Source organism: Rhea americana, unplaced genomic scaffold (genome assembly GCF_003343005.1).
Source record: "Rhea americana isolate MKP2758 unplaced genomic scaffold, rheAme1 scaffold_109, whole genome shotgun sequence".
NCBI lineage: Eukaryota > Metazoa > Chordata > Aves > Rheiformes > Rheidae > Rhea > Rhea americana.
In genome coordinates, this window is record NW_028185139.1 from 1,885,851 (window position 1) to 1,910,876 (window position 25,026).

At 36.5% G+C, this 25,026-nt stretch overlaps 1 protein-coding gene across 3 annotated transcripts in view; it reads left to right on the forward strand.

The window, feature by feature from the left end:
- Nucleotides 1-95: 95 nt before the first annotated feature.
- The window catches only part of ESF1 (ESF1 nucleolar pre-rRNA processing protein), a 38,397-nt gene continuing 13,466 nt past the window's right edge, over nt 96-25,026 (forward strand). Inside the window, exons 1-9 of one of the 3 annotated variants that reach the window (XM_085311898.1) lie at nt 96-201; nt 628-1,324; nt 2,199-2,548; nt 4,598-4,711; nt 5,549-5,649; nt 7,326-7,478; nt 8,924-9,038; nt 9,918-10,059; nt 17,332-17,493. In XM_085311898.1, the coding sequence (XP_085168024.1) occupies nt 655-1,324; nt 2,199-2,548; nt 4,598-4,711; nt 5,549-5,649; nt 7,326-7,478; nt 8,924-9,038; nt 9,918-10,059; nt 17,332-17,493 (1,807 nt within the window). In that variant the 5' untranslated portion in view covers nt 96-201; nt 628-654. Of the gene's footprint in view, nt 202-320; nt 460-627; nt 1,325-2,198; nt 2,549-4,597; nt 4,712-5,548; nt 5,650-7,325; nt 7,479-8,923; nt 9,039-9,917; nt 10,060-17,331; nt 17,494-25,026 lie in introns of those variants that run through there. The other 2 variants (XM_085311903.1, XM_085311912.1) reach the window with 2 other exon arrangements.

Below are 25,026 nucleotides of genomic sequence, written 5' to 3' on the forward strand. Positions count from 1 at the left end.
CCGCGCGTGCGCGCGCATGCGCCACGCCGCGCCGCTCGGCCACCAGCCCTGCTCCGGCCGAGCGGTGCGCGCGCACGCCCTGTGACCAGCTGGGAGCGGCTTGTCCCGTCTCGGCCGCCGTTGCGCTGCCGGAAGTTCCTGTGCCCGCGCGGAGGGGGACTGTGGTTGTGGGCGTCCGCGTGAGGCGGCCGTAAGGGAGCGGTGAGGAGGAGGCCGGCGGCGGCGGCGGGCGGGGAGGGAGCCCTCGCCCGGGATCGGGATGATGGCAGGGCCGGCGCGGCCTGCTCCGGCGCGGCGCTGGTGTGGGGCGGCGCWCGCGGAGGGAGCCTGCCGTTCCGCGGAGGCTTTAGAAGCCGTGTCCGAGGCTGGTAGCAGACCGCCTGGGCCGTATSTGCAGTCAGGGCAGGCCTTTCGCGATCTGAAGGCGCTAAAGGGTTCGACGAAGTCGGTGGTAGTTAGGTGGTTATTTGCGACTCATGCGTTTCACATTGCTGTGTGTGCTTTTAGAAAAAGCGCTTTTGAGTATAGATTAGAAATGTAGCTTGGTTTAGATTTTTGTAACTTTCAATTATGTACCTAATGTTAAGTGTTTCTTTAAATGAAATATGTTTTGTTTTCATATTGTAGTTGTTTAAGTCTTCAGCAGCATCGAAAATGGCATCCCAAGAGGAAATACTGCGTGATGGACGGTTTAGCCGTATTACTAGGGATCCTAGATTCTGGGAAATACCAGAAGAAGATTATAAAGTGAAGATTGATAAACGATTCCGAGCTATGTTTCATGACAAGAAATTCAAGCTGAAGTATACTGTGGATAAAAGAGGTCGTCCTGTTAACTTTAGCTCTGTAGAGAACCTCAGAAACTTTTATGCCCTGTCAGAGTCTGACTCGGATCTTTCAGAAAATGATAGTAAAGTASATACTGAGAAGAAAACAAAGAAAAAGAAAGCTAAGCCTAAAGGAAAAGTAGATGCTGCAAAAGGTATTGCTGATGGTCTCCCTACGGAGGAGAAAAAACCAAACAAACAGGGGATGGACCAAACATGTAAAGCTGTGCCTAAATTAGATGATCATCAGATGGAAGGACAGAAAATTGCATGTAAATCCAAGYTGAAAGAAGACTGTAAGAAAACCACAACAGAAATTGATCACTCAAAGGGAAACAAGGGCCTCAGACACAAGGGGGAAAGTAGACAAGGAGATGCATCAAGAGGAAGATCACATTCAGTTCAAAATGAGCAGAAGACTTCACAACCRTGTGGTACTAAATCACTGAAGGCTCCTRCGGTGGAACATTCTCTACGAGAAAAAGTAGAAGAATCAGGTTTGTTGTTAAARTAGAAGGGGTAGAAATTTCCTTGGGTGATGTTGCTATTGTTTTGTAAGATCAGTCAGATAAATAGCTGATTCTGATTCAGTGTTACTGAAGAACCAGTATATCCAGGGTCCTTTTTATTGTTAGAGATGAAATTGAGGTTGGGATAACTTGGAAAAGTAAAATGTATACTAGTGTATATATTTGTGTATTTGTTAAACTGAGTCAGAATGTTAAGGCCATGAATGCTTCAGCGTATCAACACTTGTTGATTAAAAGYGTAAGAGTGGCAGCATCAAGCCCTTAGCTTAAGAGGGATACATTTTTTAAAGAGTGCTGACAAGGAGTTATTTCTTTATATTGAAAAGATTAAAGCTTACTAAAATACGGATTTCAGAAATCAGCAGTGAAAGCTTTTACTTCTAAAGTATTTRGAATCATCATAACAACTACCCTGCTTGCTTATGGACAGTCTGTGCTGTGAGATAAAGTGTACAAAATCATGGCCATAGCCAAACTCACTGGTCTAGAGAGAGTGGGTGAGTTTGAGAAAAATTTTCTATGTAGTGTTTGAGCATGTGTGTAGCCTATGTTACTGAAACTGATTTTTACCTGTAGTTTCTATATATAGAATAATAAAATAATGTTTTCTCTGAAATTGATAATACAATTGTGGGCCTAAAGAACAGTAAGTTAGAGAAGCTGAAGAGGCAATACTGATGRCTGATGTTTTTTGTACTTGCCTGATGTAAGTTTTTGCTGTATCATGTTAAATATTTATACAGTCTGTAAAGTTGCAGGGAGACAGCTGAAATTTTTTTGTCYTTGTAAAGACTTGCATGTAGTTACAACATAAAAATAGGTATTGAATGCTTATTTTTAGCGACTCCGTGCACAGCCACCTGTGATCAAAGTGACATCAATAAAAATCAACCAGAGAAAGAAATTTGTGAAAGTGAAAACTATTCTGAGTGTGCAGAATCTGAAGAAGAGGAGTCAGAAGATGATGGGGTGACAGGCGAGGAAGAGGAGTCAGAAGATGAGGAAACAAACGAGGAGGATAGTGATTCAGAAGATGAAGAAAGCGATATTGGGCCTGATCTAGCTAGGGGCATAGGGAATATTGAAACGAGCTCTGATGATGATGATGATTTCAGTGACCTCTTTCCAAAGGAGCCAGAGATTGAGCACTCATGGGGCGAGCTAGATAAAGATGCCCCTCGTGGAGATGAGGTAACACTTAGAAATTTGCTATTTTGGCATGTGAAAAGTTGCTATGTGACTAATTGATTTGAGAAATGAATGTGGTGATAAAGGTGCACTTTTACAAGTTCATTGTAGACTTTCATCTRTGAAAGCATCTGCAAAAGTAGTTTTAATAACGGGTTTTCAACCTTTTTTACTTACAGAAAACTCTGCTAGTGATGATGAAACTGGCTGAAAATGACAGACTAAGTTTTGTGTGRTATCTCTCTTTACCCCAGCTTAGATAAGCTGTCTATACATGAAGAAACAAAGAGGATAGAGCTTTCCAGAAATTCCAGCATTTGAATAGTGTGGTTCTTTATGCTGYTATTCACTACTGAGTATTTCACTTTTCTTACTTTCACTTTTTTTTCACCTGTGTTTTCTTCTAAAATAACCATAATTGTAGTGCTTTCAGTGTTAGTGTAGTTTAGGCTTGAGAGATACTTTATAAGATTACTGCAGGTTTTAACCCCATTGTGATTTTTAATTTTCTTTCACTACAAAAAAAGCTATATCAAAATCTGTAGTGCATTAAAAAACAAGTTAAACATGCTGTTGTAATGTTACAGGTATGAATATTTTTCTTTATATGTCATGCTTTGCGACCATTCTCATSCACTGCGTCCTTTGCCCAAAGAATTGCAGAACATAAAGTGTACTTCATCTCCTCTCTGTATTTTTCTCTCAACTGCTTTCTGACAGTTACTACCATCTCTGTAGCAGTGTTATTTTCTGTGATGTCCTTTTGTTTTTCCACCRATTTATAAATGGCTTTAGTGTCTTGCCTCCTGATTGTGTGCCTCCTTGTAAGAGAAGATAGACATCATAATACAAACYTTGAGTTCTTACACCTTTTTTTTTKAAGTTTTCAGCTAGATTTKATTTATATATTTCCAGCTAATGYGTATTATTGCCTTGAATATGTGTTTTATTTGCTTAATATTGTAATATTAATTTCTGGATGTAACTCTACTTTAAGAGGTTCTGCTAAGAAGTCTTATGTTGGCTGATAGATAAGTTTAAGATTTCAAGGAAATCTTTACTGTGATAACTCAAATGCATCACTGATAAATAATTTGTATTTGCAACTGCTCTGTAATGGTAATCAGTGTTAGCTTTTGCTATATTAAGCCTCAACAAATCAAAAACCCTGAAATATTTGACTATTAGAAATWGAAGGATTTTGGCAGCTAAGTGTCTAGTATGAAAGCATGCAGAATGTTTTTTGTTAAGTGGTTTTTAAAAATTGTTTCCATTTACAATGGAAATAAACTTAGAGGAATGAAAAAAATATAAACAAATATTGCAGCATCTGTGAGTAGATCTGTGGAATAATRCAAAATGTAAAGCTTTGCAGCTCCACATTTTCCAGTGCTGAAAACTATAATTGTTGATTGGTTTTGCTTTATTTTAAACAACTGTTCTTATGTTAACTTTTRCTTGGCCCAGGTGTTGAGTTATTTTTATTTGTGACTGTATTGCATCAAATTTTAAGGGGGAATAAGTACTCCAGACTACAGTAGTCTGAAAACGAGACTTGGAGTGRGCAAATCTGAATTTACTTCTGCTTTATCAAGGGTGGAATTTTTAATYCTTTAGGTATTTCCAATCACATAATTAAGAAATCATTAGACAATGAAACAGAACTTTAAAACTATGCACAATTAGTGTGAAGGAAATCACAGTACTGTACAGCACTGTTRTAATACCATGATACTAGCTGCTATTATGACTTACTATATGATAACAAAATCTTACATGCTRATATTATAACTGCAGTGCTAATTTTGGCATTGGTCCAGTTCAGTCTGTGGTGTCTTATGTTTTGTACGCTTGTATCTGCTCTTTTGACTGCTGCTTCTCAGCTTTTCTAGTTTGAATGATTTAAGGTGTTGAGGAAAAGTTGCTTTTTATGTTTTCAGTGATGTTCGTTGTTGATTTTGACTTTTAGCAAAGATGGTTGCTAAAGAATTGTGTATTGCTCTTAGCAATCAGGAGTTAAACCTATAAATCTTACTTTTTTTTTCTGTGCAGATTACAAGTAGATTGGCAGTTTGTAACATGGATTGGGACAGGCTGAAGGCTAAGGACTTGCTGGCTCTATTTAATTCTTTCACACCCAAAGGAGGTGTTATATTTTCTGTTAAGGTAGGACCTGATTTCTAAAAGAAATAGTGCMTTTTACTGTAAAGAAAAACAAAGACTACAAAACAAAAGCAAAATGAGATACTTTCTCATTTATCCTGTTAATTTCTCTTTTTGTCCTTCCGCAGAAGTATCTGTGTTAGAATTTAACTTGCTCTGTTAGAAATAACTGTGTGCTGCTTTTCAATGTTGGGCATGTATGTGGAATTAGATCCTGAAGCTCTTGGCTTCTTGTGTTCATGAGGTTGGCTCTAAGAGCTGTTTCAATGGAATTAATAGTAAAGTTCCCAAATTCTAGTTGGGGAAGACTACGCTTCCTTGGCCAGCTTAATWKYCAKWRKKMMYWMTGRMWATTTCCCAATGCTTTCCAACCCTTTTTATCATTGCATGACACTGCTTGGTTTTTGCACCAGTTCTGAGTTACTTGTAAATTGGCTAAATGCTGATCAGTTAAATGGTATTTCTTGATTTTTTTTTTTGGTTTGTTTTTGTTTTAATACCTGCCTGCAGTTTAAACTTTGGGAGAAATTTTAGTTAAGTAGCTAATTCTCAAAAGAGTGTTCCCACATATAAATGATTGAAGTCAGGGCTCCTGTTGCTCTTTATCCYCCTCAAAATATTCTGATTCCTGACAGACAGTTTGTTTATTTCACTGTTTTTTCTGTGAATAAAAATCGGACAGGCATCAAAGTTTATGGAATTGATCCCTTAATTTTTTCTCTAAAATCAGTAAAGTGTAAAAGGCTTGGTGAGATAAAAGGCTTGGTGAGATACTTTTTTCTAATTGGTATATATTAYGCTCTACAGTTGGAACTTATTTTTATGTTGTTGTATCTGTAGATTTATCCTTCAGAGTTTGGAAAAGAAAGATTGAAAGAAGAAGAACTCCAAGGACCTGCAGAACTATTTGATCTTCCAGAGAATACCACAGAGAAAGACGGGTATTAACTTACTCTTCAAATGAGAGATATAGTAAATCTAATTCTCAGTGAAAATCCCAATCAACTCCTCTTTTCAAAACTTGATTTGTGGAAGTCTCCTGTAGACAGCTTTAATTTTATAGCTACCCAAGAGACATTTTAGAATTGACCCTTTTTCATTGTCATTGCATTGAATAAATGCATTATGATGAAACTTAAGGAACTTRCTTGTTGATGAATGACTTGAAAGTTTTTATTATGTAGCTAATTGGAATAATAAATGAAACAAAAGTATGGAGAGCTTAACGTAGCATTCTTTACAAACTCATTCATGCGAGAAACTCCCTTTATTGCTTCCTATCAAAATGTTTATCAGCATAACCAACTGGGGAATTAATTTAGCCCAAGAATTCCCAGTCTGGGATATCTTGAATACTCTCACCAGCAGACCTGGCTTACTAGGCTGAGATTGTTAGGCCTAGAATCATCCATGCTTCTTTAGGCATGTCGTCTTTTTTATTATTTTGCTTAAAAGTTTTGTCCTTATGGAACTTGAGATGTTTTGCTTTTATATTTTTTCCAGAATTTCCAGATGTTTGGCAGCTTGACTGGAGCCACTTTTGTATTATACATCTGACTGGACTGCCATGTATTTGAAAATTCTGTCTGCTTCTAAAATAAACACAGATCCCTTTGCAGACARTTCAGTGCATCAGGGAGCTGTATCATGAGCTTAAAAAAGTGTGCGCTCAGGTCAGCTTCACTGTGTGTATCAAGGTGCATCCTGATRCATCCAATTTGCTTCTCAATAGGCCCTGTACATTATGAAATACAAGGAATKGAAATCCCTGTAGTGAGATATCTCAGCAATACCTGTGCAAGTATCCATTACATTCACAGTCCAGGACCTCAGCCCTGTGCTCAATCTTCTTCATCCTCCTGCCAATTCATCCAATTCTCAGTCTCTCTTCTGCTTTCTTTCTGTTGCCATTATCTTCCACTGCAACACCTGTGCTTCCCAAACTAGCATCCTGAGGGAGGCCTCATTTACATCACTTGCTTATTCATTACTCCTCCACTGTCTCCAACATGAGCATGTGCAATCTTATCCTCATACAATCTCCAAGATTCTCTTAYGTTCATAATGTGTACACTTATTTATCTATGGCACATCCTTCTCATCAACCAATACCTTATTCTGAGCCAGAATTTCCGATGCCAGCTCAGCTAAATAATTGCAGACACTTGAATAGGAACTATTAAATGCTACTTTATATTCTCTGCCTAGAGCACACAAAGAGGTTACTCCACATGGCCTGTGCAGAGCCGCTAACTTAATGACTCCTGTAGGAGGTGAAGTCGGATATGGTTGCTGCTACAAAACACTTTCAAATGCTTTGAACACTACTAGTAATAAAGAAACCAGAATCTAATAGTTTCTGTCCTAGCATGTTAGCTAATCTTGTGGAGAAYGTCACTGCAAAGACCTTGAGTAAGGTACCAGTTTCTGTAATGAAACTGTGTGAATTAATCTTTTTACTTGAATAAAACTGATTTGATGGTAGAACTTCATGCTGTTTAACATTTAATCTTTTTGCGAGATTGGGACAGTGTTTGAATGATGCGTATTTTTAATGAGCTTAAAATATTTTAGAAATGTGAAGTTGACTTGATTGTGTTGTTTTTCACTTTTGCAGGCTTTATAAGGAAAAACTGAGAGAGTATCAATTCAAGCGACTGAAATACTTCTATGCAGTGGTAGAATGTGATTCTCCTGAAACAGCCAATAAAATATATGAGGAATGTGATGGACTGGAATTTGAAAGTAGCTGTTCTTTTATAGACCTAAGGTAAATCTAACGGTGACTTTTTTTACTTACCTGGGAAGGGGGAGATTAAAGCCAATTTAAAATATTTTGAAATAARTTGTCTTTATTCTGTAACCAAAATTGTATTTTTGAGATAAATTAAATATGCAATGAGTTGTCAGAATTTTGGGTTTCATTTTTTATTTTKGGGTTTCATTTTTTCTGGCAAATGGAAAGTTTGGGAGAGGATTTCTCCATAGAGATACTGTTCTCAGAGAAATCAGGTAAAATGTTATGGTTGCATCTTCAACCTGTGGCTATAGTCAAGGGAAGTTGTAGGATGCAGATTTAGAAAGCGAAACAACGTATTGCTATTCTTTTTTTCAGCTAGGGGTTCAGAGGAAGTGGCTCTTTTTCAGGATTGCTCAMTACAGGGCAAGAATATTGCTGCTATTGCCTTGAAGCTATAATAGACTATGCAAGTCCCTATGAATGAGCTGGAAAGCTCTAATATTTTGAAAGTCAAGTTTAGGAAACCAGGAATTTGAAATTACTGTTGTGTTTATTGTTACTTTGTGTGTGTGTATGTTTTTATTAAGAAAAAAGCTTTCTAGTCTGAGACAGAGGACAAGTTACTAAATTATGTTAAATTTTGACAGAAGCTGGCTTTGCTGGGATTCRTATTATGGGCCCTCTCAGAAATCAGTGAAAGACAAGATTTGCTCTGAATCGTTCACTGGAGCTAATTCGTGTGCTTTGAGTCACTTTGAGGAAGAATATCTCTGCCAAATGAACGTATAACTTTTCTGGTTTTGTTAATATAGCTTTCGTGCTTCTAGACATAGATTAACAGTTTGCAACAGTGGCATCTGTTGGAAATTCCCCAAAGCTCTTCCTAATCTCYCCCCTACTCTGTTAAATTTTAATATTAAACAACTTTTATCATATTACATTCATGTTGATTTTTTTAAAAAAAAAAAAGAGGGGAAAAAAGTAATTTCTCATGTAGTGCACAAATACGAAAGCTTTTTTTTTTGTCTAATTTCTTCTGATGTTACACAAGACTCTGCCTTTTWAACACTTTTTAATAGCTGTAACGTAAAAAGATGTACCAGGCTTTCTTAAAATGTTGTGAATTTTTGGTTTATCTATCTTCAAGTGTTATTTTAAATTAATACTTTTTTTCTTCTGAATTTTTGATTTTAAGCTTCCTGAAAAAGTGATTCTTAAAAACAACAGCAAAAACAAACAAACTTAAGCCCTCTCAAACTGAAGACTAACTTTCTCTTCTGATGTGGTAGTGTTGTACATAAAACACCTGTGGAATAGCTATGCAGAATTTCTTTTTTCTTATGAATTTCTTTATTCATTTATTTTTTAGCAAACTCTTTTGTGTTGATGTTCARAAGTTGTGAAAAGCTGAGACTGTTTATTTCTTTGAAATTCCACATTGTATTTGAGTAACGATGTTTTTATCTGCCTTTTAGATTTATTCCAGATAATGTTACATTTGATGATAAGCCAAAAGATGTAGCCTCAGAAGTGAATGTAGCTGCGTATAAACCGAAGTACTTTACATCTGCTGGTATGGTAACATCAAAGGTATCTTTACAGTGTTTTTATGTGATTTTCTGATTTGTTTAGTTTTACTGTTAGCTTATAAATTGTATAAGTAATAGAGAAAAGATTCTTGCTTATACTTACCATTTTACAATGAARACATCAAACATATTATGAAATGTGATCGTGTTATGGAGTCACAGTTGAGATGCTGTAGATAAGCTGAATTTTGGATTTTAAGAGTTTAGCTTATTTGTTATAAACTAAATACTSTGTTTTAACCTATTATACCTCTCTTAGAAGTTACACATTGAATTACGATTAAATCTCATGTACCGGAAATGTTTATTTGGATGTAGTTCAAGAAGAGCCTGTTGGTGATAGCGCCAGGCTTAAAACAGTTGCTTCTCCTTGTAGCTGTTCATTTCTGCTCTATCTTTTGTGACAGCCAAAACATTCATTCGCTTCCTGCTTGACGTGAACCAAACTGAAGGAGTAGTTATTTGAAAAATAAGTAATTTCTGCTGGATCATTTTYCAGACAGCTGTTTCATCTTCCAGTTGATCGTGAAGTTAGGCAGACACTTGCATTGTCCCCATTGCAAACCATTCCTGATTTTTTTTAGTGTTTTCCAAGCCAGTATTACAGAACCCTTCTAATGCAAGAGGAGACTTCTTCATTCTTTCCAGTAGTTAAAACTCATCGAGACCCTGTGTTGTAGAGCGAATTCAAAAAAGTTACAATTAAATTGATTTTAGTAAACTATTACATTATAGCTGATTGACATTGTAGAAAAGATCAGTAATAGCTTAACACTACTTCTTATATGGAATCTGTAAAACTATTTTCTCTAAAAGCAGATTTACAGTGATGAATTTTAGTATTTCAGCTTCTACAACTAACATTCTTCTTACTTTTAAGATAGATATCACATGGGATGAAACAGATCATGAAAGAGTAACGTCACTTAGCAGAACTTTTAACAAAGAGGAACTTCTTGACATGGATTTTCAAGCCTACTTGGCTTCATCCAGTGAAGAAGAAGAAGAAGAAGAGAAGCAAGGTAYGTAGGTTAATAAACATTGTCCACAAAGTCATTAGTTACAGTATTTTTAATATGATTTTTTTTTATATATAAATTCCCTATCTTTAGAAAGTGCTTTAAACATGTCTTCTTKTACAGGGACAATATTATGCTCCTGGTACAAAATCTCTAGTTAAGTTCTAATATGAAAATAACCTACCTTTTCTCCACCTGTGTATATGTGTCATTTAAAGGAGGAGGGAAGTTGGTAGTAAGAGCTTCAGTATATTTCGTTCACCCTTTGCAAATCCAGAAATTAATGAATTGATGGTGAGCTAGTGAAATGATGACAACTAGCACAAGGAGAAGGATAGTTCTGGGCAGTTTAAAGTTTCAGACGTCCATTTCAAGCTGACCTGCATTGCCACCTACTTGACTTATTGGACAGTYGAGATTTACATGTAAATAAAGTTTATTTTGAAGAAATTCATATGTCTTTAATTTACACCTGGTCATGTGGAAGCTGTACAGTTCTGCAAGTGTACTGAAAAGCATCTGATTTTTTTTCTAATTAAATACAGATTAGAAAAAGCCAAACTCTTCTACTTTTTCCTATGCATAATAGGAAAAGACATGGACTTTTTTTTTAATCTCTAAGTTCTTCCTGAAGCCACACTTGAGACTCATTTTTCAAACCTGCCTTTGATTCTTTAAATAATTAATATCACTAGTATGACTACAAAATTGCCATTTTTTTTGAAAACAAAGGAAATGTTTCTGCAGTACAATTTGAGAAGATGGTTAGCTGAATTTGGATCTGCAGGTTATTTAGAAAATTCATTAGTGAGGCAGTTTGACTTAAGTAGATCAACCTTGCTTTAAACAGCTTGCATTTATTTCTGTACTGCCAAATCTCTTTGCCTGGTGTAATTGATTTTAATTAAGCCAAGTATAATCTTTATAATTGGATTGATTTCAGATACTGTAGCAAGATCACAGGTGATCTGAAACATGGTACATTTTCTTCATGGCTGATGTGATTATTCAGATAAAGAAAAGACACTTTTTCTTCCTGCATTTTAATATTTTATCTAGGGATTGTGGTGACTATTTGTTAACTGTTCAAGAGTGAGTGAAGATCTGCTGTCTTTCTGTGAAATCTGAGAAACATTGATCAAAAATTATCAACTGATGGATGAAGAGTTATTCTAATTGAGACCCTAAATATCTGTTTTCCAAATAATAGGTTGGAGCTCTGGGTGTAAAATTATTTTCTTCCCCTTTTCTCCTATTCTTTTCTTACCTTATTTTTTCAGTATACCTTAACATTTCTTTGACAAATTTGGCAATATCTACTTTAATCTCTTCAATTTTGAGATGAAAATACTTTTAAGAGAGCTGGAGGCATTGAAATTTTCCCTCTTCAGAGAAAGGTCTTTGTTTTAAATGTGAAATGGTTGATGGCTAAATGAATTAGGTGTAACACTAGAAGTCTGCTTGCAGGTTAATGTAATGATTTGTTCTCTTCATGGGCCACTATATGCATGCTGAAGCCTTTGCAAGGCAAGGAGCTCCCGAACAAGCTGCCCAAAGACTGTGCTGGGTGGCCTTGGCAGGACATTGAAGCTGTTCCAGACCTTTGAAAGTCCAGAGTGAAGTGTAGGTTGTACAAAGCTTCTCCATTCCAATGTTTGCTCTTCCTGGGTTGCCAGAGGAGTGTAAATGACAGTGCAGARTGGCTGTGCTATGAGCCTTCTGGTATTCCTAAACTATAGATTTGTATACAGTGAGGGGAAAGACAAGCAGCAGAATTTGTTTAAAAKAATCTTATAAAGAGAGTAGTGGTAATATCTTTCAAATGCTTTTTGGTTCTTGCAACTTCTTAAGAATATAAAAGGAATGTCATCCAATTTCATAAGCTGCATAAGTCCTCTGTATATGGTGTGCCAACATGTTTGAACTTCCTTGTTTGTTTTCACTCTAAAACTCAGTATTAGGTTATAGATATAGCCTAAAATAGTAGGAAAAKAAAATATCATTAAGTCTTAATCAGTTCTTTCAAATAGATGTGAAAATTGGTGTGTACTGCATTATACGGTTGGGGTTAGGTTTAGTTCAGTTGGTTAGAGTGGGGTGCTAATAATGCCAAGGTCGTGGGTTCAGTCCYTGTATGGGCCACTCACTCGAGGGCTGGACTAGATGATCTCCAGAGGTCCCTTCCAACCTTACCGATTCTATGATAGCAGGTTATTGCAATCAGAGATGAGTTTGGAGTGTGCAAAAGAGCCTTACAGATTTTTCTGGTTATAGAGTTGGGAAATCTTTTGGCAACAAATTACTTGGCAATACGTTGCCAGCATTCATGTCCATTTGTTTCTGATCTTCATAAAAATGCATTTATAAAGTGCACCTCTATGAAGTTTTTTTATTTTCTCTAGTAATGCTTAATCAAGTAACTTCTTGAGAGCAGTAGATCCAGAGAAGACTATTTCAGTTTTCTTAATACCTTCAAGACTACAGCTATGTTGGAAGAATAGCATCTGTAATAGGATGCTGATGAAAGTGAATGTATGTAATAAGTGAGCAATGTTTTAGAAATTTTAAAAATTAAACTTTGCTAGGAAGGAAGAGAAAGTTGACATTAAGGTATCTTAGCACACCTATGAATTTTAAACCTGGAAACGTCTGGCTTCCAATGATATTTTGTGAAATAAGTCGTTAATAGAGGAATTATGTTGCCATGTCTTTAACGTGTTCCTCATGCTTTATCCATTGAGTTATGTGATATATGACAGGATTCTATCTGACAGGATTCCATCCAACAGAATTATGTGGCACTAAGCACAAATGGGGAAAATGAATGTCAGCTGTTTGAGTGGAAAAGTAGGAGTGTGATAAGAGGGAAAGAATGTTCTGGACTTTTAGTCATTTTTTGGACATATTAAAAATGTTTTATTTACAAGCAGTTTTTTGTTGCCCTGTTCTAGTCTGTTTTTTTATGAGATTTTTCAAGTTAAAAATGTTTGCYGTGACTGTTAGTTATTACTATTACACAACAGTTTTATGTCAGGTATTTCAGTGACCTAGTATGCTCTGGTTCATACCACAAAGTATCTTCTTTACATTGCTTCTGAATTTTCTGTTACTTGGACACATTTGTTCCAATCAATAAGCCTTTCTGCTGTGCATGAAAATCTGGTGTATAATGGCTGTTCTGGCTATGAACAACCAGAGACTCAGTTTATGGCATTTTAAATGATGCTTTAAATTAAGCATACCCCTTCTGTGCCTAAGCTTTTGTTCTGTTTTTGTCTTTCCAAAGCCAAGATCTTTTCTGCTGTTTTGCCTTATACTGGCACACAGAATAGCTGAAAAACTAAATAGACTATAAGAGAAAACACTTTTATCTGTTTAACTAGTTGTTCCTATATAGGGGGTATGTCTACTGAATTTTAAAAATATGTAATTGTGTCTAGGGAATTCTGTGTAGAGCCCTGTTCTCCACAGTAGGAATTTGGGMAGGTTGTGTAGTCTCCTGTTGTATTGGAGTTCTAATACAAGACTACAAATGCAATAGATTTGTTTTTTTTTTTGTCACTACACTAATGTCAGAGGTGCACAAATGTGGAGAAAAGAAATGTAATTGTTGGGAGAGTGGTTGGGTGGAGTTTTAAATTTTTTCAGTAATACTAATCTTATTTTAATGATTGATGTTTAATAAAATCAAGCTATTACCTCTTTTGTAATTTTGAAATATATTTGGCTTAATAACTCTGACTAGGGGTATAAATTTAAATGCATCTTTAATTTTATGAAGTGACAATACAGTCCACTTTTTTAAAAAATGAACAGTGGAAGGAAGTATACAAGTATTTATTTGTTGGTACTATTATGGAAGGATAAATAAGAAGGGTGATAGAAGTAGAGCATGAAACTATTTAATATTGCCTCCAAAGCAAATATGTATTTATAAAATGCATTAAACAAGATATTATTTGTGTTGACTTGTCTTGTATAGCTGCTTTGGCAAGTCTCAGGTATTAGTGCTTCTTTGGCAGCAATAAAGTTCTGACTCTTAATTTTGTTGTGTTAATTTTGACTTATTGCTAAAATATTTCTTAAGGAAGCAAKCTAGGAGGAGCTAAAGAGTTCATAAATCAGCCAAGCCTCGGTGGAATTTCATGAGACAAAGTAGAAGCGCCACAATCTCATTATTTTCTGTCTATGAAGCATGAGAAGCTTGGTGTAGCTGACGCAAGTGCTGGAGGTTTTCCAAAAAATGTTTGCAGGAGCTTCTGTAATGAAATGTGCTTGGAAGGCCAGTTGAGACCATCTCAGCTCTTCTAATAAGTTTATACAAGGTGTTGGAGATGTCTAGCAACTTAGACTGGAAGGATACATCTGTGTGTGCATTTGCACACCAATGTATCCCTACTCCAAAAGGACTAGACTGGAGCCAACTCTGAAAGCATATTAGTCTTGCCTTATATCGTGTTGGCTTAAAAGCRTGGCTCTGGGAATCCTAGTCACCTCTGCACAGCCAGATGCTTAAAGGTTACAGAAGCTACAGTCACCTGGTTTGCAAAGTGACTCTAAAAATTGCATCCAGTGCACACCACTAGAAAGGTTACAGTRTCCTGACCTAAAACAGACAAAAACTAAAAAAGACAAAATGTAACACTTGCCATTCATTTACTGTTACAAGTTTCTGGAAAGCAGTTCTTTATATATATATATTTTTTTTTCATTCAGTATCTGTCTTCTGCCTGAAAAATATTTTTGCCATAAGATGTCTACATTCACAGGCTTTAAATATGATTATTTTGTTTACACTGAATTCTAAATATTTCCTATACTATCCTTTTGATGACCCACTGGGACTTGTAGAGCTTCTTACTTGGAATGTTGTGGTAATGTAGCAAAGTAGGTTTGTTCTTCATTTTTTTTGCAGTTTTCTGGCTCAAAATTTGGGTCAACCGATTTTATTTCTCATATCATGCTAGAGGACAATGCAATACTCTCTTTATCTCACACTTGCTACTGCAGTTCTGCAGTGTAGAGCTCTTTATTTTTTCACTCTGCTTGTCTATGTGTGCTGTAGTTTATTTTGCATCTGTCTGAATTTAAGTAACTACACTGGATAGAATTCAGATGGTTAGTGCATTTTTATGGTAGGGCCATCGGTTTCCAGATCAATAGCTAAATTTTCTGGTGTGCCTTGATATCATGAGGTAGGWTTTTTTTTTCTTTCTATCTTTAAAGTAAACTCGGCTTTCCAAAAGGTTTGTTTTCAAATGTGATGACTGCTATTATTTCTCTATTTTTTAGTTTGTAAGGAAGAGTAAAGAAAAAAACAGTTATCTACTTAGCCATTGCTCTTTTCTTTTGAACTAAGAATACGATTTCTTCTAAATGTTCTGTGATTATGAGAACATGATCACAATTTAACTGACACTGTTGTCAATCTGCAATTAATATATTGAACCTCTGCATTTGTGATTAGATTTTTGAATTAAAGCTTTTTGGGGGAAAAAAAGTGCGGACCATTCATTGTATTTAAAAGTTTCTGACCTGTCTCAAGAGTTCAGTCAACTGTTTTTTTCCCCTTAATTTTTCTAGTTGTGTTAGCATTTCTGTTACTGATCTTTTTTAAAAAATAAAGAATACACTTGTATTTTCAAGCTAAGTTTCAGCTGCTTGTACGTTTTTCTTTCACACAGCTTTTTTTCTCTTAATTGTATTTCTTTTACGGTGCAACTCTTAATGCACCAGGATTATTTTGGACTAAAACGTCTTTGAACAAGCCATTGGCAGAAGACTTCCTTGATATCCGTCAAAAAGTGTTTCCTCATGTTGTGCGTTACAGTGTGATATTTGAAGGCTAGCAACAAGATTATTGGAAGTCTGAACAAACTTGAACATATTCAGCTCTTTTTTCTTTCTCACAGCTGTTGTCAAGTGTTCTTTATTTGCTTATAGAATGAAAAGGCTTTTATGGATTTTTTGGTGGTGATATTTGAATATTTGTAAAACTGTTATTTTTTACAGAAGAAATGCATGTTTTTTCTAAATTAGAAAGTATGACAATATGCATGACCATTTAAATTTCTTCTCTTAGAAAAAATGATTTTAGTGAGGGGAAAAAATAATATATTGAAATACTAATTTTATATTCTAAAGAATCGTCCTTTACCGGTTGCAGAATGTATTAGAAGATTTATTTATTCATAAGTGATTCTCCTGACAAACAATCATAAATACATGTCAGTAGCCCTTTCCTTATCTAGTTTCATGGGAGTCTTTCTTAGCTCCTTAAGCTCTCATCCAGTATAGTTGCCTTATTATTTCATGTGACGACATGAAGAAGAAATAACAAAGTTGCTGCTTTTTCTTCTCGCTCTCCAGTACTGAATGACTTTTGCCTGCTGCCTGAGCAGCTGCTTCCCTCCGAGATCTCTGCTGTCTATGGGGGCAGTGCCAAAGCAGCTGCAGTTAATCGAACAGTCAAGACTGCTAGTCCCAGGAAACAACCAGCACCGTATGGTGGTGGGCTCTGGAAGAGAAGAAAATAGTATCGCACCTGACTTCGAGCCAAAGACCAGAAGTTGCTCTGTGCCAGCTTGTGGCTGAGGTCTGGCTTTCCCGGTACCAGTTACACTGTCCACGCAGCTGTAGGGAGCACAGCCTCGCTGGTAAAAGAGGAAAGAAAACACGTGTGCCAAAGAAGAGCAAGCCCTGCCCCAAACCTAGCTTGCTGTTGTTCAAGGAGCTGCAGCATCTTTAAGGCCTTTATGAGCCTGTTTCTCTCTGAAAAAAGCTTATTACAAGTCAAATTGCAATTGTTTTTCATCCCACCCCCCCAAAAAAATCATCCCCTCTTGCTTCATWTGTTAATTTGGCAAATCACTAAATTTAAGGGTAGGAATTAGTATCTGTCTTCTTGAAACAGAATGTTGCAAGCTGAGTTAAAGTATAGCACTTTATGTTTTCAAAATGCTCTACAGAACTAATTTTTGAGATTTAGGTACTACTGTGCTGTGAGGGACTCTGCAACTAATAATTTGAAAATAYGAAGATCGTCTACAATTTCCTTTGGACGAATTTTCTTTGTTCTTTTAGGTGCTTCTTAATTTCGTCTGTTAAATATGCAAATTCTAAAATTAGTTACTTTTTCTGGGAATTATAGGTGAAAATRTTTGAGATATTTTGTTGGAAATTGTTTATGTGCCTTATGTGTTACTAACTTCAAATATTAACTTCAATTTGTCATTTTGCTGAGGTTATCAGATAACTTTAATTGCTTTTTTTAAGATGGTGATGTAGCTCATGAAATGGAAGGTGACAAACCCAAGAAAAGCCAAAAAGATGATGAAGAGCAAATTGCCAAGTACAGAGAACTTTTACAAAGCATCCAAGAAAAGGAGAAAAAACAGGAAGAAGATGATATAGAAATGGAGGTTAAATGGGTTCCAGGTAAGCTTTTTTTGTTTGTTTGTTTGTTTTTGATTTTGTTTTACTAACTTGGAGGATATGCWGTACTAGTCTCCTAATACGGATATAATGCCAGGTGCAGGATTTATAGTAGTACAAACTGACCTTTCTTTCACATAAATTGAAATCTAGATGGATTACAGTGAGGAAAATCAAAGAAATAACATGATTGAGCTCAGTTTCTCAGCTGTAGGGTTGTCTCTGTGGTTTGTTTTTTGCCAGTCTTTCTTGTGCTTGCATTTTCATTCATCATTTTGTAGATTTTTTTTTTTTGAATAGAGTTCATGTGTTTGCCGTAGAATCGTAGAACAGAAGACATATGTACACTTTTAGAAAGGAAAACCGATATGATTTGGAAACAGCATAAAATTACAGGAGAATTGCTTTATAATCTTGCTGCCTTAATGCTGAAGACTTGAGGGAAGGAAGAAAAAAATGAAGTCTGAACTTCAAGTGAGGCTACTTTGTAGGAGTGAAARCTACTGGGAAGAAAACTTTTAGGGGGTATTTTGTTCAATCTAGTGGCATCTGAGTTTTTATCTGAAAGTCATAAARGTGACTTCACCATATAGCATCCCAGCAGAACTCATCCAGTGATCTGAAAAACGTCTATCTTTTCCTTCATGAAGAAAAGACATTCAGAGTGATTTTATCTTTTGTTTATGGGTATGTTCTTTCCCTGAGATTTAATGCAGTTTAAAAACTCCCTACATCAAAAAGGGAGAAGTTTCGCTGTGGCCTCTCTTCCTTGCTGCTGGCCCTGAGCTCATGCTAGCTGCCTGTAGCAGCCCTGGCACTTGTTAGATCCCTTTGTAAGTCCATTTCACTTGCTCAAATGGAGAACTACTCTTGAGCAGAATAAAAAGATCTGGGTCTTTTGTTGTTGAGTTAGGCAGCCAGACAGGTTCATAGAAGCATTTGGTGAATGCTCAAGGGATGAATTATGCAGCCCAGAGAGCAGCGTTCCCTTTTGGGGGGCAGCAAGTTGCTATATAGTCTCAGTATATGTGGAACTGAGGCTGTGTAAGGATGCAGCCTGATCTATCACTGTAAATAGTAAGRCCAGAGCCATACTAGAATCCATTCCCTTCTCCATGGATATCTTAATTCTAGCAGAGAATGCATATTTAATGATCTGATTTACACTAATATTATTCTGCAGTCAGGGAGATCTTATGTTGAATGAAAATACTCTTTATAAAAATCCTATTCTGGTCTGTAATGAATTCGGTTGAGTTGAATGAATTAATTTTATAGGTTTTGATTGGTATTTGAAAGTATGCAATGGCATTAAAATTGCTGTGAATTTTCAATTGTGCTTATATAATCCAAATCATTTCTGGCATGAATTCTCCCAAAACTTTTTAGGGGAAATAACATCATGTGTTATCTGATGAGTGCCTACTAGCAAAGTGGTATCATCATGTTTTTCTTCTGCCATCCACACTGTGTCAGTATTTGCATTCTTATAGTTGTTTCTTTAATGTCTTTTAATTCACTGTGTTACTGAGTATTAAAGGCAGCTGAGATTTCATACATAAATAGCTATGATAAGATTTTTACAAAGATTTGTTGTTGCCACCTTTCAGACCAAAGCTGGAAGCCATAGCAGAAGTGAAGTTTTGTTGTTAGGAATGTGTTCTGTATGTATTTATATAAAAGAGATAGATAGGCCAGGCATTCTTTAAGCAGGTTGAARAGCTGGCATTTTTTGTGTTGATTTTTAAAATATATTTGAGGTTCTTTTACTTGTTACATAGTCTGTCCTTCTATGTAAGAARGAACCTTGTAAATTGTATGAAGGAAGTTCTGTGAATTAAAAATTCACAGCAACCTAATTTGTTGACACAGTTAAGAACCCAGGGCAAATCATTCATTGGAGGGAATGCAAAATTTTTTTAAGAGTGACTGTAGGATACTTAGTAGCACAGGGAAAGCAAGAAGTTTGCTGAAGSGTTCTGGCTCTTAAAAATTTATCTTACATGGCACAGGTAAATTATACTAACATTTAGGAACWGTGGTAGAGATGGAATCCATTTCTCTTGTACAGGGGTTCCTTGTTTCTTTGCAGTTGAATTTCACTTTAGAAAATCGGCTTTGTTCCGTATTTCATCTAATCCAGCCCCTTCCCTACCACACCTTCTTGGGAAGCTCCTGCAACTTTTGGTATATTCCYATCTTTCTTGAGAAGGGGGTGGAAGGGAGTGCGGTTTATGTACTAAACACTCATCGTCCTTCATGTCACTCTGACAGGCCTGATGTTAAAACCATCCTGATAAAAATGACTGACTTTGTTTAGAGCCTGTGCACAATTTCTGTTTGTTTGTATAGTGATAGGTTGAATTTGCATATGTATACAACAAAGTTTACATTGGTAGTTTATRGCATTTGATGTGGTTTTGCAGTATATGTCAGTGTTTCCTAATTTCTTACCCTAAAAAAGTTATGATATTATCAGAGATCATCAGAAGTGCTGGAAACTGTGGAAGAATTCACTTGCCCCTGTTAGTTAAACCAGCCAGTCTGTACCACTATTAGTTATTAGCCCCTGGAATGCAGCTAGCTGAGTTATAAGGATGTATACAGAGATGTATGCCCCCTCCCCAATCTGTTGCATAGAAGAACATTCAGATTTTGGAAACCTGGGTTCAGTTTGTAATCTGGGTTCAGATTCTTGTTCCTATTCTGCCTCCTTCATCCTTTTAATGAGCTGCATGGCTTCCATCCACAATAAAAGTGTTAGAAGTGGAGTGTCGTGGGGTTTCCACATCTAATGTCTGGCAATGCTTTGGCCTCTCCTTGGAGAGAGGTCCCGTACACCCAGAAGGGAAGTTTTTTGGGGGGAGCTGTTAAGGTGTACCATAACCGGCACTTGCTGAACAGTAGCTTGTAACTCTGGCAGTTTACGCAGCTGAGGTTATGCCTCCTTCTCAGAGGAGGAGTACATTAGATATTACATTATTTTTCCTCAAACAAACGTGCTCGTTTAAATTTCAAAGCAATTTAATTATGTTCTGCTTGGAGTGTTTGCGGAATTAAAAAATAGTTTTTGTTATAATCTCTTAAGACTCCTTCTTCAAAACTAGCTTTTGTCTGTTAAAATATTTTTATTATCAAGCTCTGCTTTAATCTACTTCACTTGTTGCAAAGTTATTTTCCTGCTCAAATGTTTAATATAAAGAGAATTACAATAGTTAAACCTAGGAAATTTTTTAATTGAAAGTCAGAGATTTGAATTAACTTAAAAATTTGAGTTTTGGCACACGTGGTTATAGAAAGCATACTTTGTGAATGATTCAGTTATTCTTGAATCATAATAGTTTTAAATAAACCTCAGTGCCAGCAAAAATAAATTAGATGTAGTTCCAACTCTCTATAGTGCGTTTCTTTTAGGCACAAAATCAGTGTTACATTTAAGCATCCATCTGTTTTCTTAATCATATCTGATTTGAGCAACAGTTACTATCCATCCTTGTCCATCTCCCAACGCTCCATTAGACGGTGAAGGAGGAGAAGATTGCAGTTGAATCTGTTGATCATACTCAGCCCATTTTCATATAGTTTTTCTTACTGAACTTAAAAGTTAATCCTTTGGGAAGAATAAGATGTAAATATTTAACTAGGCGTGAAAGAAACTTGAGAAATTGTTTTTTTCCAAAGGAGACTAGCAGGCAATCATCTCCCTGCAAAGCGTGTGGAGAACCCTGACTGCATGTTGTAACCGGTTATACGGAGCAAGCAAACGCTCGTGTGGAGTAGAGGGTTCCCCAGAGACGTACGTGCTCCGTGGGGCACGTGCTCAGGTGGCACTGCAGCTTTGTGCACGATATTTTAGCTGCTGCTCTTGGTGCCATATCTTGATGGCYGGTGCTTTTGAGAGGTAATACTCAGTGTGCTCTTTTGCAGGCTCTCCCTGAGTGAACGTTAGTTGTATTTGTTTTGTTTTGKTTTTTTCTACTTTGGTATGCTAAAAGGTAGTGAAGGGGTAAAGGGCACAAAAGGGTGGAAAACCTGAGAGGCTACCRGGTGGTTTTTTTTCAGGGAGTTATRCTGTGTTGGGTAGGATGTCTTGACAGTGGCTTATTCTGTCTTTGGAGGTGAGAAATTCTGGTGTTATCAGAATATTTCTGCCAGCCACTTCTTTTAGCTACCTACAACATTTATTTTTCCCTGATAAGGTATATATGCAAGATTAATTTGCTGGTTTAGATTTCCTGAGAATAGAAGAATATCTTTTTAGCTTTTTTTTTTTTTTTTTTTTTTTTTTTTTTTTTTTGGGGGGGTGACAGTTGCAAGTTGTTAAACTTGGAAAAATTTTCAAAAGTAACTGCTTAGAGAAGAAAAATTCTGACCTGCCCTCTCTCCCTCCCTGCCCCCAGCTGTTTGAGAAGCCATATACGTAGGTTTGTTACAGTGCTATTTAGCATACTTTTAATTCTTTAGTTAAACTATGATTARTTGCATGCTAATATGTATTACTTTCTCCCTCTTCATGGCCCTTATTTGTGAGGATTAAATAAAACTTGTGGGATTCATTTGTTTGTACTGATTTTTTTAAATATATAGATAGTAGTACAAATTAGCCTTTTCTATGGACAGTTAATAATTCTACCTAAAGTAGACAATTCCTTTTTCCTTCTGCAATTGTAGACCTTCTGACCACTTAAATACACTCTTACTCTCGGGAAGTGGTCTGGACGGTCATTTCTAAGCCATTCTAATCTTTGGAGAAACTCTAATGCCTTTCATGAGCCTGCCAAATACCACAAGAAAGGGCTGTATTTCACTCCAAGTCCTTCTGTGCCAGATGGATCAAATGAATCCATTTTCCAGGCAAATAAATCAAAAATATTGTAACCTCCTTTGAGATTTTGATCTCTCTCTCTCTCTCTTTTTCTCTGCTTTCTCCCTCCACCTGCCTTTCCCCTTTCTAGGGATGTGACATATATTTTTTAATCGGGTATTTACTCTCTTCAGAGAGAATCTGCAAGATTGCTACCTGACTATATGTATGTATGCATATGTATATATACACATATATATTTTAACCATGAAATACTGCAAAATAGTATCCAAAGCAGTAGCAGTTCAATGTCTGGGAAGCAGGTGAATCTGCCTGCCTTGACTTTGGAGATGAAGTGGTGTATTGCATGTRTTTGTTTGGGTAGTATCAGGTGATTTCTTACTGAGCAGATTGATGGTGGACCTATATAATGTCCTTCCTTTTCTTTATCATGGCTTTGCATTTGTTTGCTGTTTTAGTACCCAGGTTTTGTTGTGGTAGTTGTTTGCGACTTACTGTTAATTCTGGCTTTCTCATTTTTTGCTTGTTTCTTTTCTTCATATAWTGCATGATTGAATACTTTTAGATCTTGTCCACACTTCAATTTCAGACATGCTGTAACCAGCTTTTGAGCCTTTGAATTATTTTTGGAGTGTAGACAAGCACATGAACAGAAATCAGTGTTTGCAGGTTTTTAGTTCTGCTTGCTTTTCTAGGGACAAGTAGAACTGTCCACGAAGCTGCCCATTTTCTTCCGTTATGAACTCTGTTTTTGGTTCCTCACTGCTGAGGAGAGCTGGAAGAAATGATGAGGAGCTGGGATTGGCCAAACCTGGGAGTTGGGACAAAGAACGCGATCTAGTCGAGGACATCTGAAGAGATCAGGCTGTGACTTCTGAGCAATAAAACTGGTGTGAGAAACAGGAGATTAGGATTTGGTTAGGTGAAAGCTGGACTAGGATGTTAGGAAAGGGGTTCCGACAAGAGACACTTGGAGCGAGTATAATTAGGAAGAGACAGAAAGGGTCAGACTTGGAGGAGAGAACAGAAACATGATTCCTACAGGCTCCAAAGGTCTATCAGTCCTGTTGTAAAAGAGCATGTTAACTATAGGATATCTGACTCATTTGTTACAGAAGTTAAAAAAGTGTATAGTGAATGAAGCAAGGAAGGTAGGAGGAAAAAAACTTGTTTCATTGCTCAGGCTGTTAYGTTCTGCCAGGAAAGTGGATTCTCTTTCTGCCACTGAATTCTGCTCCAGTGTGTGGCAAGGCAAGTCAGTTAACCTCTTCACATCGTGAAGTTTTGTTTYGTAAATGCCCATCTTGATACCTTCTATCTAATGTGCAGGAGGGCTGAAAATGTGTAAGCTGCATCTGAAATCGGTAGGACTTGGCCTCGTAACACGTAAACGCTGTATAAYGTAAAGACTTCGGAAAAAGCTTTCGTGAAGTGTGTGGAATTTTTCACCCAAAATGCAGCATGCTTTTAAATTCAGTGTTCATTCTGGATTTACATATTCTGTCTGTAAAATGGTGACACTGCAGTTATTTAATGGATTCTTTTTTAAGGTGATGTTCTTCCACCACTGAATACTGTAATGTTACATCATGTAGAAAGTCCCATTCTGTTTCTAGAGTAGGGTTAAAATTATTGGCTATAAATTGAGCAGTGACACAAAAAATATGGACTAGCTGCATGTTAATTGTCATCTRTGTATTAAATGGGATTAAGGTTTTCTGGAAAAGGTAAAAGGTAATCATGTGATGAAAAACTATTATTAGAATCGGATATTCACAAGAGCGCTAAATTAAAGGTTGGGGCATGCTTGTGCAGCTTCAAGTGGTGGGCTCTGAAGCAGTGACAGTCTGTGTTAAATTATGGAGTATAATGTAAATCTAACACATTCAGAACTTGCTATTTGATCCCATCAAGCTATAATTATTTAGAGACAGTATATTGTGTTTCTGTGGTGTATGCTTTTCTAGGACCCTCAGGAAAGTGTCATGCTGTGAAAGTAAAGAAGAAACTTCTTTCAGTAAAGCATCTAGTGTGCCGTCAAACCTTTTCCAGCTGTTGGTAGGTCAGGAAATGCCAAYTTGAGGGCTCCTCTTAGACCATACCTGTAACAAAAGGATACCAAAGAAGTGAAGATCTAAGTTAATGGTCTAAATGGTTACAATTCCTTGCAGAATCCTGAGCGACAGCATGGTGCTCCTCTCTTTTGATCTTTCAGATCACATAGCTGCTAAATAAGAAAATTACTTTTGGTAACTTGGCGTGGCTAACCAAGCAAGAGGATTGTTTTTCTCTTGCTTCATCTTTTTCTTTCTTTTGAGTCATTACAATTTGAATTGGTACCCAATGATAGCAGAATACATTCTTTTATACATTCCATAATTTTTGTTGTTACTTTGAGAGTTAGATCTGTTTCAAGCTGTCTGTGCCTTTAATATCCACTTCTTGTGTACAAATACTTACCCCCCAACTATTTACATTGAAACTATTGAATCCAGGTTTCCTGTCATGCCAGGAGTGTACTGTTTGTTATGTTTAAGATAGTTTTCTAATATTAAACTAATAAGATACTAAGTAGCTTTAAAAATAATTTTGTGAATTAAAACTTCTAGCCATTTAGCAGGAAGATAGATGTYATTAATCAAAGGCTCTGAGCAGTTAGGTAGATTGTGTAATGCATATATATTACTTGTTCAGTATTTCAGAGTATTACA